The sequence below is a fragment of the Mizuhopecten yessoensis genome, unplaced genomic scaffold, assembly GCF_002113885.1.
Source record: "Mizuhopecten yessoensis strain PY_sf001 unplaced genomic scaffold, ASM211388v2 scaffold11183, whole genome shotgun sequence".
NCBI lineage: Eukaryota > Metazoa > Mollusca > Bivalvia > Pectinida > Pectinidae > Mizuhopecten > Mizuhopecten yessoensis.
The window spans coordinates 26,735-51,020 of NW_018408921.1; the positions used below are offsets into that span (position 1 = coordinate 26,735).

A 24,286-nucleotide genomic window follows, 5' to 3' on the forward strand; every position below is an offset into this window, starting at 1 on the left:
CCCCAGGGTGCCCACACCCACCATTTATACTTATTGAGTCAATCATGCTCCAGACTAAATTAGAACAAGAGGCCCAGAGGGCCTGTATTGCTCACCTGAATATGTTTAAAATATTTGGTATGAAGTAAAGATATAGCACTCCATATGGTAGGTGCTGTAAGTACATATGAAATTTCAGAAAGATCCATCCAGTAGTTGAGATATAGCGAGAACAAACTTCAAACAGAGCCCCACCCCTATGCCCCTAGGGAGGCCATACCAACCAATTATACAAAATTAGGTCCCCATGGTCTAAGGATGCTACAGATTAAATAAGGATAAAATCACTTTATCCCTACGATAGAAGAAGGATTTTGAAGGTTTTACCTCTATTTCTCCTATTGGGCCCTGCCTCTCAGGCCCCTGGTGGGGCCTCATCCACCATTTAAACAAACTTAGTTCCCATTCACCCAAGAATACTTCAGACCAAATATGGACCAAATCCTTTCATTCCTACAGAATAAGAAGGATTTTTAAGAAAAATTTGCTATGTTTCCCCTATTGGGCCCCACCCCTCAGGCCCCTCGGGGGCCAGACCCACGGTTTATACAAAATCACTTCCCCTTCTCCCAAGGATGCTTCAGACCAAATATGGAACAAATCCTTTCATTCCTACAGAAGAAGGATTTTAAAGAATTTGCTATATTTCCCCTATTGGGCCCCGACCCTCAGCCCCCAGAGAGGCCACACCCACCATTTTTACAAAGTTTAGTCCCCTTCGCCTAAGGATGCTCCACCGACCAAATTTCCTGGTAGTCAAAATCTACTTGGCCATTCAGGACTAATAGAGTTATAAAGGAGTCCCCTTGGCCCAAGGATGCTTCAGTCTAAATTAGAATAAAATCCTAAAATCCCTACGGTAGAAGAAGGATTTTAAAGCTTTTACCTCTATTTCCCCTTTTGGACCCGCCCCTCTGCCCCCAGGAGGGCCACACCCACCATTTATACAAAATTGAGTCCCCTTGGCCCAAGGATGCTCCAGACTAAAAGAATACAAGAGATCCAAGAGGGATCTTGGCGCCCACCATTGTACCAGTTCTTTGTCAGTTCGATCTTTTCTCTTCTTTTCTCTTATCTGTCTGATCCAGTCATATTAACAGTAAATGCACCTTTAGGTAATTTTTGATCTAAACTTAATACTGATGTGTATGGAAGACAGCCTTCAAAGTGAGTTTGACAATTCACATATTTACTAGTACAGTACTTAATGTGAAAGAAATAGAATCGATCATTACATTGTTTAGTTCTTTTAGTTTAGTTTAGATTCAGAGCAAATTTGGTAAAAATCGTCGGTTTAAGAGGAGATGTGTTTTAAAGCAAATTTTGCTAAGTTCCCCTTCAGGGCCCCACCCCCCTGGCCACAGGGGTCGAACCGACCTCATTTATTTAAGAAATGATTGCACTCCCTTACTGATGCTTAAGAGTGAATTTGGTTGAAATCCTCTCTGGTGTTTAGGAGGAGATGCATTTTAAAGCAAATTTCGCTAAGTTCCCCTTGAGGGCCCCGCCCCCCTGGCCTCAGGGGTCGAACCAACCTCTTTTATTAAAGAAATTATTGCCATTCCTTTCTGATGCTTCAGACTAAATTTGGTTGAAATCCTCTCTGGCCTTAAGCAGGAGATGCATTTTAATGCAAATTTCGCTAAGTTCCCCTTCAGGGCCCCCGCCACCCTGGCCTCAGGGGTCGTACCAACCTCATTTATTTAAGAAATGATTGTCTTCCCCTAATGATGCTTCAGACTAAATTTTGTTGAAATCCTCTTTGGCGTTTAGGAGGAGATAGGTTTTAAAGAAAAAGTTGACTACGGACAATGACGGACGCTGCGCCAAGGCATAAGCTCACTATGGTCCTTCAAACCAAGTGAGCTAACAATAAAGGATAGTGGGGAACCTACATATAGAATTTGAGAAAGAATCCTCCAGTACTACCTGGAAAATAGCACTAACAAACTAACTGTCAAAATCAAAGATTTGTATATCCGATCAGTTTCATAAGGAAATATGCATAAATTCATAACAAGGGGAACCTACATAAAAAATTTAAGAAAGATCTCTCCAGTATTTCCTGAGTAATAGCCATAACAAAACTTCACTGTCGAAATCCAACATGGCTGCCTGTCTGCCATTTTGTTTATCTGATCAGTCTCAAAAGTTAATATACACGAGTTAGGACCTAGGGGAACCTTCATATAAGATGTGAGAAAGATCTCTGCACTACTTCCTGAGAAATAGCGATAAAAATCCAAGATGGCTACCTGTCAGCCATGTTGTTTATCCAATCAATCTCAAAAGTTGCCCTAAGGAACTAGGGACCAAGGGGAACATACATATACAATTTGCGAAAGATCCCTCAGGCACTTCCAGCGAAATAGTGATAACAAACCTTCACTATGAAAATTCAAGATGGCTGCCTGACGGACCACGAACGCAGGGTGATTTGAATAGCCCATCATCAGATGATGTTGGGCTAAAAATCCCTTTAGCCCTACAGAAGAAGAACGATTTTAAAGGTTTTACCTCTATTTCTCCTATTGGGCCCTGCCCCTCTGCCTCCAGGAGGGCCACACCCACCATTTATACAAAATGTAGTGCCCTTGGCCCAAAGATGCTCCAGACCCACCATTTATACAAAATTGATTTCCCTTCCCAAAAGGATGCTACTGTTCAAATTTGGTCAAAATACCTTCATCCTAATGGAACAATAAGGATATTAAAGCTATTCCTCTATATCCATTATTGGGCCCCCATCTCTGCCCCCAGTGGGTCAGGCTCACCATTTATAGAATATTGGTTCCCCTTCACCGAACGATGCTTCATACCAAACTTGGACAAAATCCTGTCATTCGTTTCCACTATTGGGCCCCGCCCCTCTGTTCCCTGGGGGGCCACACTTACTGCTTATACAAAATTGAGTCCCTTTGGCCCAAGGATGCTTCCGACTAAATTAGGATAAATTCCCCTAATCCCTACAGTAGAAGACGGATTTTAAAGGTTTTACCTCTGTTTCCCCTATTTGGCCCCAACCCTCTGCCCCAAGGGGGGCCACACCCACCGTTTATACAAAATTGAGTCACCTTGGTCCAAAGATGCTCCAGACTAAATTAGGATAAAATCCCTTAATCCCTACTGTAGGAGAATGATTTTAAAGGTTTTACCTCTATTTCCCCTATTTGGCCCCAACCCTCTGCCCCGAGGGAGGCCACACCCACCCTTTATACAAAATTGAGTCACCTTGGCCCAAGGATGCTCCTGACTAAATTCAGATCAAATATTTTAATCCCTACGGTAGAAGAAGGATTTTAAAGGTTTTATCTTTATTTCCCCTATTGGGCCCTGCCTTTCTGTCCCAAGGAGGGCCACAACAACAATTTATACAAAATTGTGTCCCCTTGACACATGGATGCTCCAGACTATATAAGGATAAAACCCCTTAATCCCTTCCAAATATGATGCTCCTGGTCAAATTTGGTCAAAATACCTTCATCCCAACGGAAGAAGAAGGAATTAAAGCTATTCCTCCATATCCCTTATTTGGCCCCGCCTCTCTGCCTCTAGGGGGGTCAGACCCACCATTCATACCAAATTTGGACAAAATCCTGTCATTCCTACAGTGGGGCCACACCCACCATTTATACAAAATTGAGTCCCCTTGGCCCAAAGATGCTCCAGACTAAATTAGGATAAAATTCCTTAATCCCTATGGTAGAAGAAGGATTTTTTAAGGTTAACCTCTATTTCCCTATTGGGACCCGCCCCTCTGGTCCCAGGAGACCACACCCATTGTTTATACAAAATTGAGTCCTCTCGGCCTAAGGATGCTCCAGACCAAGTTTAGTCAAAATCTACTTGGCCGTTCAGGACTAGTAGCGTTTTATAGGGAAAGGTGAGCTTAAAACAAGAGGCCCAGAGGGCCCGTATCCCTCACCTGGAAATGATTGCAAAATTGAAGTTGAAATAGAAAGATGTTGCTGTACATGTATTACATGGTTAGTCAAGGTTTATATTTATATGCAATTTTGGACAAAATCCTGTCATTCCTACAGAAAAAGGAGGAATTTGAAATTTTGCTATGTTTCCAATATTGGGCCCGGCCCCTCTGCCCCAGGGTGGTCATACCCACGGTTATATGGACATAATCCTGTCATTCCTACGGACGAAGGAAGATTTTAAAGCTATTTTTCTATTTTCCCTATTTGGCCCTGCCCCTCTGCCTCAGGGGGTTAAAACCCACAGTTTATACAAAATTGGTCCTCCTTCACCTAGGGAAGCTTTGTCCCAAATTTGGATAGAATCCCTTCATTCCTACAGAAGAAGAATTTTAAAGAATTTGCCAAATTACCCCTATTGGGCCCAACCCCTCAGGCCCAAGGGGGGGGAGGGGGGATTTCCCTTCCCAATAGGATGCTACTGTTCAAATTTGGTCAAAATACCTTCATCCTAATGGAACAATAAGGATATCAAAGCTATTACTCTATATCCGTTATTGCGTTATTGGGCCCCCATCTCTGCCCCCAGTGGGTCAGGCTCACTGTTTATAGAATATTGGTTCACCTTCACCGAATGATGCTTCATACCAAACTTGGACAAAATCCTGTCATTCCTACAACAGAAGAAGGATTTTGATGAATTTGCTATGTTTCCACTATTGGGCCCCGTCCCTCTGTTCCCAAGGGGGGCCACACTCACTGTTTATACACAATTGAGTCCCCTTGGCCCAAGGATGCTTCCGACTAAATTAGGATAAATTCCCTTAATCCCTACAGTAGAAGACGGATTTTAAAGGTTTTACCTCTATTTCTCCTATTTGGCCCCAACCCTCTGCCCCCAGGGGGCCACACCCACCGTTTATACAAAATTGAGTCCCCTTGGCCTAAAGATGCTCCAGACTAAATTAGGATAAAATCCCTTAATCCCTATCGAAGGAAAATGATTTTAAAGGTTTTACCTCTATTTCCCCTATTTGGCCCCAACCCTCTGCCCCGAGGGAGGCCACACCCACCCTTTATACAAAATTGAGTCGCCTTGGCCCATGGATGCTCCCGACTAAATTAGAATCAAATCTTTTAATCCCTACGGTAGAAGAAGGATTTTTAAGGTTTTATCTCTATTTCCCCTATTGGGCCCTGCCTCTCTGCCCCAAGGAGGGCCACACCAACAATTTATACAAAATTGTGTCCCCTTGGCACAAGGATGCTCCAGACTATATAAGGATAATATCCCTTAATCCCTTCCAAATATGATGCTCCTGGTCAAATTTGGTCAAAATACCTTCATCCCAACGGAAGAAGAAGGAAATTAAAGGTATTCCTCTATATCCCTTATTGGGCCCTGCCTCTGCCTCTAGTTGGTCAGACCCACCATTTATACAAAATTGCTTTTCCTTCACCCAAGGATGCTTCATATCAAATTTGGACAAAATCCTGTCATTCCTACAGTGGGGCCACACCCACCCTTTATACAAAATTGAGTCCCCTTGGCCCAAGGAAGCTCCAGACTAAATTTGGATAAAAACCTTTAATCCCTACGGTACAATTTCTCTGCCCCGAGGAGGGCCACACCCACGATTTATACAAAATTGAGTCCCCTTTGCCTAAGGATGCTCCAGACCAAATTTAGTCAAAATATACTTGGCCGTTCAGGATCAGTAGTGTTTTAAAGGAAAAGTTGACGGACACTATTGGCCCTCGCTATTCTGCCCCTGGGGGGTGCATATCCGCCATTTATAAATATTAAATTCCCTTTGCCCAAAGATGATCTAGAACAAGTTTAGTTAAAATCCCTTCATCGGTACAAAAGGAGAAGGATCTTTAATATTTTCCTCTATTTCCCCTAATGGGCCTAACCCATCTGCCACAAAGAAGGGGTCCCAAACACCTCATTTTATACAAAATTGATTTTTTTGTCCCTAAGCATGCGTCAGGCTGCATTTGGTTTTAAATCCCTTCACTTATATAGAATTAGAAAAAAAATCCTCTATTTCCCCTATTGGGCCCCGTCCCTCTGCCCCGAGAGGGGCCACACCCTCCGTTTATACAAACTTGAGGCTCCATTGTCCAAAGATGCTCTAGAACAAATTTGGTCAAAATCCTTCTATTGGTTAAGAAGAAGAAGATTTTTAAAGATTTACCTTTTTGGCCCTGCCCCTCTGCCCCGAGGGGGGCCATACCCTCTGTTTATACAAAACTAACAACCTGTTGGCCAATGATGCTCTAAACCAGATTTGGTTAAAATCCCTTCATCTGTCCCAAAGGAGGGGGTCCACACACCTCAGTTTATACAAAATTGATTCTTTTGTCCCGGAGCATGATTCAGACTGCATTTGGTTTATATCCCTTCACTTGTATAGTAGGAGAAAAAAAATCCTCTATTTCCCCTATTGGGCCCCACCCCTCTGCCCCCAAAACAAATTTGGTCAAAATCCTTCGATTGGTGGAGAAGAAGAAGATTTTTAAAAATTACCAATTTTCCCCCTATTTGGCCTCACCCCTCTGCCCCCAGGGGGGAATTAGTTTGACCAAAATCCATGAAAGAATGAATTGCTAAGTGTTTAAATTGAATCAGTTAATGATTTTCTATATATAGCCAGTGACCTTGGCCTTGACCTTGGAACCCTGAAACACAAGGATGTCAGAGGTATACCCATATTTGACCTTTGTATAAAGTTTTACCAAAATCTGTGAAAGAATGAATTTGCAAAATGTTTAAATTGAATCAGTTGATGATTTTCTATATAAGCAACAGTGACCTTGGCCTTGACCTTGGGACCCTGAAACACAAGGATGTCAGAGGTAAACCCATATTTGACCTTTGTATATAGTTTGACCAAAATCCGTGAAAGAATGAAGTTCAAAATGTTTAATATTAATCAGTTGATGATTTTCAATATATAGCAACAGCGACCTTGGCCTTGACCTTGGAACCCTGAAACACAACAATGTCCGAAGCATACTCATACTTGACCTTTGCATAAAGATTGACCGAAATCAATGAAAGAATGAAGTTGCTAAATGTTTAAATTGAATCAGTTGATGATTTTCTATATATAGCAAGTGTTACCTTTACCTTGACCTTGGATTACTGGCACACACTGCTGACCTTGGCCTTGACCTTGGAACCCTGAAACACAACAATGTCCGAAGTATACTCATACTTGACCTTTGCATAACGTTTGACCAAAAATCCATGAACGAATGAAGTTGCTAAGTGTTTAAATTGAATCAGTTGATGATTTTCTATATATAGCAACAGTGACCTTGGCCTTGACCTTGAAACCCTGAAACACAAGTATGTCAGAGATATACCTATGTTTGACCTTTATATAAAGTTTGACCAAAATACGTAAAAGAATAGAGTTGCAAAATGTTTAAATTGAATCAGTTGATGATTTTCTATATTGAGCAAGTGTGATCTTGGCCTTGACCGTGGATCCCTGAAACACAACAATGTCCGAAGTATACTCATACTTGACCTTTGCATAAAGTTTTATCAAAATCCATGAAAGAATGAAGTTGCTAAGTGTTTAAATTGAATCAGTTGATGATTTTCTACATATAGCAACAGTGACTTTGGCCTTGACCTTGGAACCCTGAAACACAAGGATGTCAGAGGAATACCCATATTTGACCTTTGTATATAGTTTGACCAAAATCCGTGAAAGAATGAAGTTGCAAAATGTTTAAATTGAATCAGTTGATGATTTTTCTATATATAGTAACAGTGACCTTGGCCTTGACCTTGGAACTCTGAAACACAACAATGTCAGAAGTATACTCATACTTGACCTTTGCATAAAGTTTGACTGAAATCAATGAGAGAATCAGTTGATGATTTTCTACATATAGCAAGTGTTACCTTGACCTTGACCTCAGATTCCTGGCACACAACTATGTCTGAATTATACTGATACTTGACCTTTGCAAAAAGTTTGACCAAAATCCATGAAAGAATGAAGTTGCTAAGTGTTTAAATTGAATCAGTTGATGATTTTCTATATATAGCAACAGTGACCTTGGCCTTGAAACCCTGAAACACTAGGATGTCAGAGGTATACCCATATTTGACCTTTGTATAAACTTTTACCAAAATCTGTGAAAGAATGAAATTGCAAAATGTTTAAATTGAATCAGTTGATGATTTTCTATATATAGCAACAGTGACAATGGCCTTGACCTTGGAACCCTGAAACACAAAGATGTCCGAAGTATACTCATATTTGACCTTTGTATAAAGTTTGACCGAAATCTGTCAAAGAATGAAGTTGCTAAGTGTTTACATTGAATCGGGAAAGTTTCAAAAAAAGTTTTTAATGAACAGAAACTTTGAATTTCTATCTTAAAAAAAAGCAATTCTGCTTTTAAATGTAGGTTTCTGTAAAGAAGTTCCATTTTTCATTGGCTAGTTTGATGTTATTTAGTGACACTAACATGAAGACTTACCTTTGGTGGCTGGTCCTGAGATTTAGGGTTATTGTGTTCATCTTTCCTTGGAACCCAGCGATTCTAAACAAGATTGCAATCAGTATTACAAACTTAAGGAAGGAAAGTGTCCCTACCAGTCAGTAATTGAATTTAAGGATCCCTTTATCTCTGCCATAAACTGTATTATACATTGTGCTTACATTGTCATTAAACTACGATAGAAAGAAGCAATCATGATGATGTTTTTATGATGACACGACAAAGCGCTCAAAAAATAAATTCCAATGGGGGTATGTTTCTCATGACGAAGTATTCACATGGTAAACATTCAACCTACTTTTATTTGTCAAAAATGTCAACTTAGCGCTTTGATGTGTCATCATAAAAACATCATATCAGTGACACAGGATTGATTGTACCGTGTTGTTGACAGGTTTGTTATAAGTGTCAAGTACATAATGTGATAGCTTCTCCCTACCATAGTTTAATGATGATGTTAAAAGCATAATGGATATTAAATACTCAAAGTGATAATTAAACAATTATGCACGTTATTTCTGTAGTTTAAATGTTTTTGTTGTAAGCAAATTTTGATGAGCAAGACTTGGAACATTTTCTGTAGTCCATTTCATGCCAGTCCCTAATGGAGCCCATGCTGTTTTTCCGAACAGTGTAAGGTTCTTTCTAACTATTTTGATGTTTCAAATCAAAGATTATAAATCTGGAAAAATCAACTGTAAAATAATTCTGATGCCTTTTTTGCAACTTACCATTCTTAATTCAATCACGTCCATTAATAAGAATCTCTCTTTGGGAGATCTCTTCTTATCTCTGGCGATCTTATTCATTACTTGAAAGTACTGCTCCATCCGTGGCTGTAAACAATAGCATCATGTTGACTTTGAATATGATTTATACAAGCTGAACATTCACAAAGATATTTTTTCAACATTATATTGTGCCATTTTAGTAAAACATCGGTAAAACTATGAATTTCCAATGAAATGTTTTTGTAGACACATGTCTGAAATGATAAAACATATAGAAAGGACTACATGTACGTATATATAGTTTGGGTCGTTTTTGGCCGCCAAATCCATCAAAATTAAAAATCTTGAATAAAACTTTCTTTAACTTTGAATACTTCCCCGGTCCTTTTATGTAAACATTTATTTGTGTTTTCAATAATGGCTACCATTGTAACCAGTTAATTTGCATAAATCAATGAAATTTGAATATTTAGTCAATTTTGACAAGTTTTCCCCTAGTGTTTCTCTTAGCTACCATAGAGGGCACTTTTGAACAAACTTTATATTTCTCCTATCTAATACAGGTGCCTACCAATTATTCTTTGATATTAAGTTTGTTCAAGCATGCGCTCTATAGTTTCCAGGAGAAAAACTATGCAAAATATGACAATATTCACTGAATATTCAAATTTATCTAATGTATGCAAATTTAAACTTGTTACCATGGTAACAATAATTAAAAATACAAATAAATATTTTCATGATAGTATCTGGTAATTGGAAAGTATTCAAAATCAGTCGTCTGAAAGTTCATTTAAAGCTTTTGAATTTTGATGCATTTGGGGGACAAAACATGCCCAAACCATACATCCTCTGGAAATTTATTCATGAAAAAATCATAGTTTTACCAAGGTTCTACTAAGGTTTGCTAATGTCCTGAATTTATAGACAGGGTCAGACTAAATAATTATACGTAAGAAAGATTATTCATCATTACAAGCTAGCTCATGTTCAACATTCATTATTTCCATACGCTCATTATCTATGAAAAATAGTTTCTGTTAATTTCAGAACATAGACAAGACAATGTCAATAAATTTGTTTATTACAATTTTACAGGTTATTTATAAGATGTGAGTTTTTATTACATTTCCATGCATATAAGATAGAGCTGTCCAGGGTAAGAAAGGGGTGTAAGAAAGGTGAGGTCAACATTTGGCCCTCGCTTCGATTTCTTTTGTTTTTTTCCCCCATATGTAGATACAAAAAAAATGAACAATAACTGAATAAATGATTATTCATTATTACTACACATAACCATAGTGAACCTCTTTACATAACACCAGGTTGAGTGACAAAATGACAGATAAATGTCACAGGCGAATGTTATTTTGAAAATTAATTATGATAACTTGTACAGTGTATAAAATTACTGTTATTTTGATACTAAACATGGCATATTGGTATACATGCAGGCTATTACCCAGCCACCTGTCTGCCTGTCTTTTGGAAGGGCAGTTTCTTAAAAAGGCCTATTTAGACGGGCAACTTCTCACTATATATCCTTACTATTGTACTTAATTTTGGACAGGCAGTTTTGTAAAAATGGACTAAATATCAGCTTTTTGGATAGGGTGGTTTGAAATCCTGGCTAAAAGCCTGTATACATGAAATAAGCGTAGTGATACTTTTAATTAGAAAAACATGCAAAATTTTCACAAAATTAAAAATAAAACCAACACTGTCAATTTGCCTATACATACTGTAGTTTCAATGGAAGTTTATATTTTATACTTCTTTAAAAACTTTCTATATGTATATATTCTGTCTACAGAATCATTTTTATGTAATATCAAAACCAATAAAGTACTTTTTTAGCATGCCAAACATGATCAATGCCTAATTTCACATAATCATGGAGATTTTACTATCAATGTTTATGATGGCAAATACTGATACATTTTCTGTTTTTGTATCATACTAAAACACTTTATTATATTATGCATTTTTTAAAGTTATGTCCAGCAGTAATAACTCATTAAATGGTATTCTGCCAAAGTAATCTTTCCTCTGGAGAACTACTTAGGTTGAGACTGTGTTAAATACAAAGATATGCATATAACTAAAGGCAATAAAATGATCTTAATAGTAAAAGTAATATACACTTTATTATTATTTCAGTTTGCCTATTACCCATTTATTAAACAAAATATGAAAGAACATTACATTATTTTATATCTTTAACTCAAAACAGATAGGGCAAGGAAATATATCCTTGTCTGACTCCCCAAACAAAAATCTTAATTTAGCATATTTGATTTTTGTGACTTTGAACGTAGGTCGAGGTCACCAATGCCCAAGCACCATTGGTAATGAAGAAACACAAGTTAAAGGAAAAGTGGAAAGAAAGAAATGTTTTTCGTTTTTTAAATCTAAAGTGTCATGTGACAAATTTACTGGTTGTCAATTTGTTTTAAATTCCCGATGTTGAAAGATATTACTAATAGCCAACTTTTAAGCAAGTATGAAGCCAACTTTTAAGCAGGTATGAAAAATAGACTCGTTTTAGAACTACACTGTACAATGTTTGTATTACTGCACCTTTAACACTCACACAGGTGTTAGTCAATGAGGTCCCATTTGTCATAAAATGAATTCTGAAACTAACTGTTCTTGATTTAAGATTCCTATACCTATACTTTTTTGTATTTATCATGTTTTGAAATTCCAAGCGGGGGACGACGCTAATGTTAAATCTTTATAGGCGTTGACCCTATCTTTCTATCTTACACCCTACTTCATGTGACGTGATGTCAGAATTGCTCAACAATGATGTGGCATCACGAACTTGGAAAACTATCAACAATGTATTTATCGTACACATTAGAAAGATGAGATTAATTTTCTGCGCAAAGTTTGTTTGTAAATATGGGGTATGCTTAATCTCGCTGACAGATTCGATCATTTTTGTCAAAAACGCTCTGGGGAAAATTGATATTTTCAAAATGGTGGCCAATCAAACCGCATTTTCATTGTTTCTGAGCTTATTTTGTTAGTTGGAATGAGAGAAAATACTCTTTCATGCCCAATGGTGTGGAATAGGGAAATTCCCTATTTCCCTATGTAGGTTAGGGAAATTCCACCCTTCAAATTTGAAAACCCCTCGGGTGGAATTTCCCTATCTTACACCCCTGGACATGAAAAAGTTTTCCTGCTGAATATTTAAACATTTTTCACAGAATATATCGATATTTTCACTTGTTCTTCACACTTGATAAAAAATATCTATATTCTGCTGTACTCGTAAAATAGTCCAGGTATATGGTATTCAACAGTTGGAAGTCATTAAATATCCTTATGTATTTTTGGTACTTCCAGTTGATGTTTATTTAAGAAATGTGTTTTTTACCTTGGCTTTATCCGTGTCCAATTCTTTTCCGATGGTAGTTAAAAGGACACAAAGGTTTTCTAGGCTTACTGAATCTTTAACTTTGAGCATTTTAAGCACACAATAATGCATAATGTTCTCAGTTAACATTTTCAATTTAAATAATTCCCCAATGAACCTGAAATAAGACACAGAACACATGGTTAATTGCAAAACATTTATTTTTTAATATCACATGTCATTTGTCAGAGGAAAATGTGATATAAAGTGAGATGAAATATTAACAGATATGACATTAACAGGAACTCTAGTTTCTATAAAAATACTCCAGAAAATACACACAATGCCAGGAGATTTCTTGAACAGCTAGGTACTTTTTTTTTTACTATTTTATACAAAGCCAATGTATTAAAAGGCACCTGAAGGGCATTGAGCAAAACAAACTACCATTGTTTTCATAGATTTAAGTCTGTGATTTGCTGGGCAAGTGGCATTATAAACATGACATTAAGAGGAGTTGATATAAAACAAGCTTTATATCATAGCACAGATTTAAGATTTTAGCTAATCCAACCTTTGATTATGAAATTTCAACTGTTATAACCTGTTTATAGTTATATGCATATCTGTTAGAATGTGAGTACATGTAATTTGGAAAGTTGTTAAATATAGCATTCATATTAAATAGCATTGTGACAAACATTGCAATACAGCAATATTTCATTTCTGTATTTCGATATTATATAAAGTATATTATATGTCTGTGTATTGTGATATACTGGCTTTCAGATATTTTATGACAGCCCTTCATGAAACATACTCTGAAACCCTATAGCATACAACTAAAACACTGACAGGTCAGTAAGGGCCCCGTCTTGTGGCAATATATCCCACATAATCATCAAGAAGCAAACTGCCCATATAGTTGAGCTTGACGTTTGACATTTGGACTTCAAAAAGAATCGCAAGGAAGCAAAATATACATTTTACATGTATTATGATGTGAGTCTTGTTTCCTTCCACCTCCATATTTGCTGGGCTAACAGAAATGTAAATACCGGTGCAATACTCAATTGTTAGCTTTGATTTGTTTTATTTCACCTTATATACCTCCTCCATCAAGAGCCAGGGTCAAAGTCAGAGATCCACTTTGTCTTTGACCTTTGTACCCAAATGACCTTGACCATTAACCCAGTGACCCTGATCTTTGGTCAGTTGACTTATTATTCAATTCCGACCAACTTTGCTTCTTAATATCATAACAAAATGTTAATCAGTAAAAAATACAAAACTTGACCTTGACCCTTTGGACCCCGTAACCTGGACCTAAGGTCAGTTGACTCTGTGTTAAGTTCTGAACAACATTGCTTCATGATGTCATAACAAAATGTTCATCAGGGAAAAGGTACAAAATTTAACCTTGACCTTTGACCCAATGACCTTGACCTTTGGTCAGTTGACTCCTTGTTTAATTCTCAACAACTTTGCTTCATCATGTCATAACAAAATGTTCATCAGTGAAAAGATGCAAAATTTGACCTTGACCTTTGAATCTAATGACCTTGACCTTTGACCTCGACTTTTTACCTCAATGTGTATTTTTGTAAACTGAACATCCTGACCAAGTTTCATGTACATCGGTCAATAAATAATAAAGTTATCAGCCAGGAACAAAATTTGTGGACGGACAGACAGACAGACAAAGTGATTACTATAGGGCACCCGTATCTCCGATACGGGGCCCTAATAAGAGGCCAAATGGACCTGCATCGATTGTTCACCTGGTATTAATCTCTCACTTGTAACCTTAAGGTGGAATAAAATCTATGAGTGTAAGTCATTCAAAAGAACATGTTAAAATATTTAAACATATTTGATCTCTGTGACCTTGAAAGAACTGTATAGCTCTTCGCATCTCAGCATGTAATTTGCCAAATATCACCACCCTAGATCATTTGTTTATTGAGATAAAGGTTTATACACTTTTGGCCATATGTGACCTTGAAATTAAGGTGGGTCAAGATCATCCACATGAACAAACTTGAGAGCTTAGCATCTGAACAAGCTACTGGCAAAATATCACCAACCTATGCTTTTTGGTCGTTCAGAAGAAGTTGTCAGAAAGTTTTCAACACATTTGATCCCGATCATCTGGAATTCATAAGAGCAATCTTCAAAATTTCTTATCTAAGCATGTTACTGTCCGAATATCATCACCCTGGGCCTTTTGATTATTCAGAAGAAGTTGTTTAAAGGTTTTGAACATATTTGATCCCTGTGACCTTGAATACAAATCAACGTCATTTATTTAAACGATGTTGGTAGCCCTTCATCCAAGCATTTTACTGGTCAAATAAGATGATCCTGGACCTTCACATTATTCAGAAGAAGTTGTTAAAAGGTTTAAAAAATATTTGACCCATGTGACCTTGACTATAGGTCAAGGTAATTCATTTGAACAACTTGGTAACCCTTTATCCCAGCATGTTACTGGCCAAATATCATCACCCTAGGCCTTCTGATTATTCAGAAGAAGTTGTTTAAAGGGTTTGAACATATTTGATATCTGTGACCTTGAATACAAATCAACGTCATTCATTATATCAAAGTTGGTAGCCCTTCATCCAAGCATGTTACTGGTCAAATATCATCAGTCTGGGCCTTTTGGTTATTCAGAAGAAGTTGTTTATAGATTTATACACTGGGTAGAGGTCATTCATCCCAGCATGCTATTGGCCAAATATTATCATCCTAGGCCTTCTGGTCACTGAGAAGAAGTCGTTTAAAGTAAAAAGTTGACGCCGGAAGACAAACGACGGACGCACGACGGACGCCGCACCACAGCATAAGCTCACTTAAGCTTGCCCTTATCTTCACTGGAATGTTGGTATATTTGATATTTTGTTAAAAGTGATTGTACTTGTGAAAATTGTTCATCCTCTTGTTTATATACAACTAAAACATGATAAACAGTTTATCTGTTTATTACACATGTTAGCGAAAAACATGAATAAGATACACGAAGAAGTACATGTATACATTATTAACATTTGGCATATCAGGGGCTACTCACTCTACTTGCTTAACATACCCTTAATACAACTTAAACTTAAAATTTAACATCAAGACTCCAAACAGACACCTAGAGAAGAGGCTTGACTCTGCCGAACTCCAGAGAAGCAACTTGACTCTTAAGTGTTTATGGAGAAGATGAGAAATAGAATACTCTAACCTAGAGAATAAGCTTGACTCTACTGAAACTGCAGAGAAGCAACTTGACTCTTAAGTATTTATGGAGAAGATGAGAAATAGAATACTCTTACCTAGAGAAGAAGCTTGACTCTACTGAAACTGCAGAGAAGCGACTTGACTCTAAGACTTGAAATCGAATAGACCTAGAGAAGAAGCTTGACTCTACTGAGCTGCAGAGAAGCGACTTGACTCTAAGTATTCCTGGAGATGATGAAACATAATATATAGAAGCTACTGACATAGTAAATGAATAGTATTTCAATTAATAAAGTATTGGGGGTAAAATTTAACGAAGTAAGTAATACAAATGAATATTGATTACTAATGAGTTGGAGCCCCCAATATGGGGTACATGGACCCACAGTTTTGTGAGCTCCTAAAGGAATACAGAGGTTGAAGAACACTGACAAAAACCACTGCATGGTGGCTGTCGCATCGACAAATGCTGGTTCTATGACTTGGAAATAATCTAAGAGATGTAAAATGTTAGCAATACTGTAGTTGGTTCTGGCAATCCAACAAACTGCTAACTTGGGGCTTGAACAGCTACCAAAAACTAGTCGTGTGAAAAAATAGAATTTATTTGCCCAACGAATACCATGATATGGCCACAGCTCTGGTTTGATCGGCAGTAGCTTAAAAGTGTCTGTAATGTCGGTTTTCTTTAACCAAGCATATTTACCCGCGGATTTGATAAGACGAACAGCATCATCAATAGTAACATAATGTAAAGAACAGGTAGTTTTATCGATCAGGCTATTGAGGCTAGGGTTATTCGCATCTTCGTTTGGCGCAGACAAATCAACATTAAGACGTTTCTTTTTTGAGTATTTGTGCTCTGCTAGTCCAATTGGGTTGATGCGGTATTCTGGGTAAGGTACAGAGCCAAAAGAACCGATTAGATAGCCATTATTTAGCTCTTTTTCGACAAGATCTGTCACACATCCCAGATCTTCTGTAGCTGACTTCAGATTCCTGTATATGATGGAGTTGACAGGTAATGACTGAAATCCAGTATCAAATCCGAAAGTTAATCCGTCGAGCAAATGATTTACAAAAGTTCTATCCAGATGATATCGAAGTTCAAATTCTAAGGCTGAGATGTTAATTGGTGTAGTGGCTACTGAGGAGCGAGTCAAGACTACTTTCTCTTTGCTGGAGGCTTCGGGCCATCTAAAGGGCAAGCAGACTTTGGGTGGCCTCCCTTACAGATCAGGCAAACATGGTAGAAATAACACACAGGCCTGCTGCAACCATTCTGTCCATTGAAATTGGTGTCAGACAGAAGCTGGTGGTGTGAAGGTACTGTTGCACACTTGGCAAGAAACTGGTCGTTGATTGGCAAATATGTTACAAAAGAAGGTATTGTCCCGAACAGACAAATCAATTGGGGTGTTGTTAAATCGAAGTTTGGCCGCTGCTCTCAAAGAAAATTGTCTGTGGTAATCACAAAATCCCACTGAGTATCATGTGCCCATTTCAACAATGTCCCTTTCGTACAAGCTCTATACGCCGAGAAGGGTGAGCAGTACACATAACGTGTTTATACACTCCGAAGGCCAAAATAAATTCACTCAGAGTTAAAGTCCTACTGAGCCTAGCGCCTGGTTTGTCAGAATTGTAACAACTTGGGTCACTCTGGTCGGTAAAGTAGGGAATAAGCAGAGCGGCCAAGTTGACATCCCTTCCTGAAATGATTAGCTGTTGTAATGAAGGGAAACCCGTTTCTACTAGCGGTAGTGATTCTGCTGAAAAGCCATATCTTGTTCTTTTAAGAAAACTCTCACCTTGTGATGCGTTTGTTTCTAGACTCCTGTATGCGGTCTCTACAGTGTACTCTGCTTGAGGTGGATTAAGGATCCCCGATTCCATGGCAAGTTGATTTTCGCTGCTGCAGGAGAAACTTGTCGCCTCGAAGAATTTGTCACGGAACTCAGCGTTGTGGCGTCAACAGCAACGGAATCACTTATTCGTCTTTCCAGTCTGACATAACTGTCCTGTAGTGTAGAAACACTCTCCAACAAACTAGTGACGATGTCGACCAACGTTGGCGTATGCAAACCATCCTCACGATTCAGAGTAACCTGGTCGCCATCTTCTTCTTCTTTAGTTATTCCCTCCGTTAATCTCTGGTATATATATACAGTATGTTTCCTACATTATTATTGCTGACCTATGTTCAATTATTACAGTTAGAGAGTATGCTACGGTCCAGTGATCGCAAGAACATTCATGCCTATGTACAGGTATATGCCACCACCTCAATAGCTATACACTTGTAAGCCGACATATAATATATATACACTTTCGGGAATGGGGAGAGAATTAGACAGTGTTGATTATATCAGTCAGCATGAAACAACGGCAACCGTGTAGTGTAGAGGCCTAAGCACATTGTCTATGCGCACAATTATAGCAACTTCACTTAGAGCAGTTGGTGCATAATCAGACATAGTAGGTCAGCTGTCCTGTGCTGCCAGTAGACTAGATCTTGCCAGATGAAGGTCATATAGCAAACTCCTACTAATTTTCTCAAAGGTAAGTCTCTGGTGTGAGTTCAGTTGTAGGTCATGGGCTGTGCTAGTAGATGTACATGTGTAGTCCATTATACACTGGAGCAGGATAGGATCACTGTGGGGGATCTTAGCTGCACCAATACTACCTGACCTATATGTGGAATTTATGATTAGCTTAATCTTAGGGATATATTTTATGTGCTTATGTTGGAGAATTGTACAGTGGAGAATAAAATGTTCTCTAGTTTCAGCTTCCTGTTTGCACGGAATTGTGGGATCGCGCACCTCTTGACCTCACATCTCTCAATTTTTTCATCAAAACCGCTTCTCGTTGGCCCTGAACGGTACCGTCGATCTTGTCAATTCTTCTCGCAAACGAGCTATTGTCCAATTTTCCAGCATTTCCGGATCGTACGGAACAACTCTAGTATTTCGCTTGCTATAATGTATAGGAAGTGCATCACGTCCTTAAACATGAAGTTGTAAGGTGGTATTATACCTAAAACAGTATACGCTTAGTAGGCTGCCTTACTCCCAGTGTGTAGCGTAGCCACATGCCACCTCAAGTCCAACAATCACGCAAAAGTAAACAAACGTTTCTCCTCGTACTGATCCACGTTTACAACGTAACAAACTGGCGAAAGTTAAATCCTACGGCGATGACTGTCACTGAGTAATCGTGGTGTAGTTCAAGTTAAATCCATTAGTGTAGTAAACACTTGAAAAGTCGAGAAAAGATGCATAAAATAAACGATGATAATCCGCCAAAAACAAAGAATGAATAGGATGCTGTCAATACTAATACCCCTCTAGGGGATAATGCTGATTGATCAAAATCTACCCCACTCATTAGCATAAATATATCAACAACTTGCATAGAGATGCATATGACGTACTAGCTACGATATCAAGATTGACACAACACAGGAAATAGACCTTCCAAAGCACATATATATATTCTTGTAATAAGCAACAAAGAAAAGATACAAAATGTACATGAACATTTAAGTGCATTTTTTAAACATAACAAATTCATGACTAAACAAAACATACACTATAAACAAGCCATGCATGTAGAGGTACATATACATGTAGTCGTATACAAACTATAATTTAACATTTAACATGTCAAATTATCATTGTAAGCAGAATACCATACCTACAATTTCCTAAAGATCGTTTCCTGACTTGACGTTCTTTATATTCTAAATCAGCCATCAGCTTTTCTTTGTCTTCCACCTGCAACTGAACAAGTGTCAATGCATTACTGTGGGGGAAATGTTTGCGGTATTGCAATTTTCACGCCTTTCACAGAAAGATTTAACCACAACTTCAACAATGCAAAGAGAATTTCCAGTTTCAAGAATTATTGTAAGATCTAGTTTGAGAATAAGATCATGCACTGACTAGTACTTTCTGAGAAATAGCCCTGATAAACGATATGTAACTCTCAAAACTCAACATGACTGCCTGTCAGCCATCTTGGTTTACCTATCAGTCCAAACAATTTATATGCATAACTAGGAACTATGGGAAACCAACATGTGAAATTTGAAAAAGATTTTTCCTATACTTTGTGAGAAATAGCAACAACAAATTTTGACTTTCAAAATTCAAAATGTCCACCTGTCAGCCATCTTGGGTTTTCCGATTGGTCCCAAGATTGGATATGCACAACTAGGAACCATTGGTAACTTTTGTTTGATATTTGTGAAAGAACCCTTAAGTACTTTCTGAGAAAAAGCTCTAAAAGTAACTGTTTAAGGACATGCAGGCGTTATGACAGACGGATTGACAGATTGATGGATGACGGAACAAGAGAAATTTGAATAGCCAACAATCTCATCATGGTGGCTAAAAAAGTTCCCTGTAGAAAATAAAATGACAACATAAGGCCATCTTGGTGAGTAATTGATCATTACAATCTTTTCTGTGTCCCAGTGGATTTTTTAGGCAAAGAGTTGATTGAAGCTCAGCCATCCTCAACCAAATTTACTGATTTATTTGTCAAACTGTCAAAACACAGGGCCAGATTTAACACTTCCTTTGATTTCAAGAGCTTACTAACATCAAGCATCTATTTGACCGAGTCAGGTTAATATATATATTTTGGAATGAGCTCAACAAAACAAACAGACAAAAAAGATTATCAACATTGGACAAAAATCGAAGTTTCTGGTGAAATATCTGAAATGCTTTCCCTCAAAAGCAGAAGAAAATCATGTCAGATTAATACATGTACACAAAGATATATTCAAGTCTTTATCCATTATATAGTATGGATCAGATTGGCAGATATTTCTCTACGAAATCATCTTATTGTGGAACAAAATAATGATAACAAACCTTGGCCTCCTTGATTTCTTTCTGCCTTCTTTCCATTTCCTTTTTGGTGTCTTCGTCTTTCTCAAACGCCTTCTGACATTTGGTTAAGAGAATTACACGGAAATTGACAAATTCACCTGGCTTTGTTTTGCTGGGTACTTTGATCTACAGGTATCAAAAAATATTTCTTATAATAATTGAATGAAGACTTATTTAATACTTGTGTTAATAATTATTTACATTATGTTTGTGTTAATAAGAAAGTACAAGTGATTTTAGTGTGCAGATATAGTTAGCATTTGAGTTACTTCCCTTTGTCTGGCAGACTTTCGACTATAGAGTTATCTCCTCTTATTGGTGTCTTATGGGAGAGGAATAAAACCAGATATTGAACCTTATATTACTTGCGTTTGTCTTCTATTTGATAAATAGTACATAAAACACATTAACACCATCTGAATGTTATAAAAGTTGCTTATTTTCATATTTCCTTTCCTTATTTCAATTCCTTTTTCCTCTGAAATCAAGTTGAATTGTACATGTCTGTTTTCTGTTTATAACCCAAAATATCAATTTGCTCTCATTGACCTTGATATTATGATGTCACAATCAGATGGCTTACGTTATCACATCATAATGGGTTTTTAAGTTGGTAAACTAAGGCAACATCATAAACATAATAACAACTGCACAAGCCTTCCTTTAATGTTTTTTTTCTTTTTTTTTCTTCCTTAAATGTCTTTAAAAGTCAGGTATACCATTCTTTTTCTAGTTTTCTCAAATGACCTTTGTGTTTATATCATCTAGAAATTGTGCATTCATCTTGTCTACATCATTTTTTTTACCCATGTTTAGGGTAAGAGGGCCTGTATCGCTCACCTGGATAGCAAGCAACCATGGGAAAATATTCTCATTAAATATGACACTGCAACTATTTCCAAATATTGTCTCTGTCTCTAAGCAACACCTGTCCCTCATATTCCGTCCCTAATTGCTGCCCCGCTGAAGCGTTGAAAAGAGGTTGAACTACCTAAATGATGGCTACAGAAAAAGGGACGCAGTGTTACAACAAAGTGAGTGTCCCAGATTGATGTACTAGAGGATATATGGGTGCCAATAAGAAATGACATTTCTGTTTTTGTGAACTACATGCTCATTTCATACATACCATTGCAAGATATCTGCACATGCTTGCGTAAGCTACTACAAATCTTGGGTCACCAACAGCCTAAAAGTACAAAATACAAATTACAACTAATTTGAACCTTGCCCCAGGAACGTAAAAGTTATTCCACAAGCCTGCCTGAGGCTCTTGAATCAGAATGGTTCTTTAAATTCAAGGTACACGGTTGGTATACCATACTTTTTTCTGCTTTTTCCATATATGGCTTTATTCATGTAAACGTTATCTAGAAATATTGCTATATTTGGTGTTGCATTTGCATTGCCCATGTCATATGTTTTACCGAAATTTCAGAGGTGGAAGAAAATGAGTCAATCATTTTTGGAGGGTGGTTGGCTAGTGACTGCAGATGGTCAGATGCCATAACTACTTGGCCACCCTGGCACCTGGACTACATATATAGGTGATGGGGTCTAAAATAACTACCAATACATATACAGTCAAGAATCCATGTCCTACTGCAGGCAAAACTCTAGAGCTTTCCAATATAGTTTTCCGTACATACTACTGTTGACCAGGTAGCTAAGTTGGTTAGAGTGACAGTATAATGATCTGAGGTGCAGGGTTCGAATCCTTGTCTAGTCCCATAGCATTTTTCACTCTGATCTTTAATATTTAATATTTTTTCATGAAAGGTCTGAACGCTACAGTTTTCTTTTCAGAAATGATTTACTGAATGCATAATCATGCCAAAAAAAGGGTTTCTTATGTATGGTGACAGTTTTCTGGCAGTGGTACAGGGATCTTCAAAAGACCACCAATGGAAGTCCAAACAGTGATTTCTTAACTCATTCACCCCTGAAATTACAGAATGAACTATTCAAACCTTTGAATTGGAAGAGTTCAAATGTGTCTTCAATGTAGAACAAAATTGTACTCTTAAATGGAGATGTAAGTTTGAGCAGGTTCAACTGTATTTATAAGGGTCCCTAGAAAACAAATGTTGTGGGGGTGAAGTGGTTGTGGGGGTTGGGGGCACCATAAAGACCTCTCTGCTCCCCTCAAATACTTATATTTGGAATTGCACTCAGGAAGTAATAACAGCTATTCATGAAATATTACCAAAACGTAAACTTGGTTTACGACTCCAAACAGCCTCTCCTCTGTGTCAATCTCCAGCTCACTCATCTGTTTAACCAGAGTTTGAAAATTTTGTCGAGACAACTTGTTCAAGATACCACGTACCTTTTTATACAAGACCTACAACAACAAGATGTGGATTAAGCTTATTTCTCACCACTCCATGTGGGTAACCCTTCATTTATACAACTATTAGTACATTTCTTCTAAGGGAGGATCCTTGTCTGCATTGCTTTAGCTCTGCAGGATTATAGGTTTTTTTTTAAATGAAAATTAAATTATGGATGTTGGAGGAACTAAAATAAATCTTTCAATTGTAAGCAGCTTAACAAAATCTTGTTAATCCTTTATGAATTACTTCTGTTTTCTTCTCTTCTGGATCATGTATCTTTTCTATGCTCTTCCTTGGTTTCCATGCGTCATCTGCCTTGTATAGTTTGTCGTTCTGTCCAGTGGTGTGTTTAATAATCGTATCACAAGGTCCACCTGTCTTGTGTCCACCCTTGGTCATCCTGCCCCCACCATCATGTTCAGTACCACCATCCTGCATTACAAAAAAAACATCACCCAATTCTATGTCACTGAATCATAGTCCAAAAAAAAGTTGGCACAAAAAATGTCCTGCATCAAGATAAGTTCATAACTGTCATATAACTATAATAGCATTATTGTGATATCACATTGCAGAGGGAAAATATGGGCTAGGGGATGGATTATTAGTATACTTTTCTTCAAAATTTCATATTTCTTGAATATATCCTTAGGGTGTTACATATTACAGGTAAAAACCACCAAATTGCCATTAGATGATTTTTCCTTGATGCCTTAAATTTGAATCACTTTTTGCCCATTAATGAACACCTGAAGGGCTGGGACAGCCCCCCCTCCCTCTATTGTTTTTCAATTCTCAATCAATGTCACATAGGGATACTCTCTGCTTAATATATTTGGTTGCAATCAGTCAAATGATGCTTGAGAAAAGCTGATAGAAGGTGTGGCTATAGACTTGTGCTTTGCTGTCTGTAGCTGACCGTGGGATTGAGCCATTAAATGGACCATGCTGTGTTTATCTTTTTCAAGTTGATAGCAGAAAACCACATCAACAGACTTATGAATCTGTTCGATAGTTCCTTTGACTTTTGGTTCCTCAGCTGGCGTGAAGGAGATGACATCTTTGTTCTTTACTTCTATGTGCTTAAACTTGCTATCAATACCAATTTGCATAGCCTAATCTTATCACTTCTTTCATTGCAAGATACCTGAAACATGCCGTCTCTGTAATTTAGAGCTTGTTGATACATTAAAGAGCCAGAAAGTCTTCCTCTGACATAACAACA

At 37.6% G+C, this 24,286-nt stretch overlaps 1 protein-coding gene across 1 annotated transcript in view; it reads right to left on the reverse strand.

Annotated features, from left to right (window-relative positions):
• LOC110440505 overlaps window positions 1-24,286 on the reverse strand; it is a 44,698-nt gene that overhangs the window by 1,038 nt on the left and 19,374 nt on the right. The window contains exons 9-16 of the mRNA XM_021483623.1: window positions 23,308-23,493; window positions 22,932-23,069; window positions 21,855-21,914; window positions 20,708-20,851; window positions 19,521-19,606; window positions 12,615-12,771; window positions 9,227-9,331; window positions 8,475-8,537 (exon numbers count right to left, since the gene is read on the reverse strand). Coding sequence (XP_021339298.1) covers window positions 8,475-8,537; window positions 9,227-9,331; window positions 12,615-12,771; window positions 19,521-19,606; window positions 20,708-20,851; window positions 21,855-21,914; window positions 22,932-23,069; window positions 23,308-23,493 — 939 coding nt within the window. The remainder of the gene's footprint in view (window positions 1-8,474; window positions 8,538-9,226; window positions 9,332-12,614; window positions 12,772-19,520; window positions 19,607-20,707; window positions 20,852-21,854; window positions 21,915-22,931; window positions 23,070-23,307; window positions 23,494-24,286) is intronic.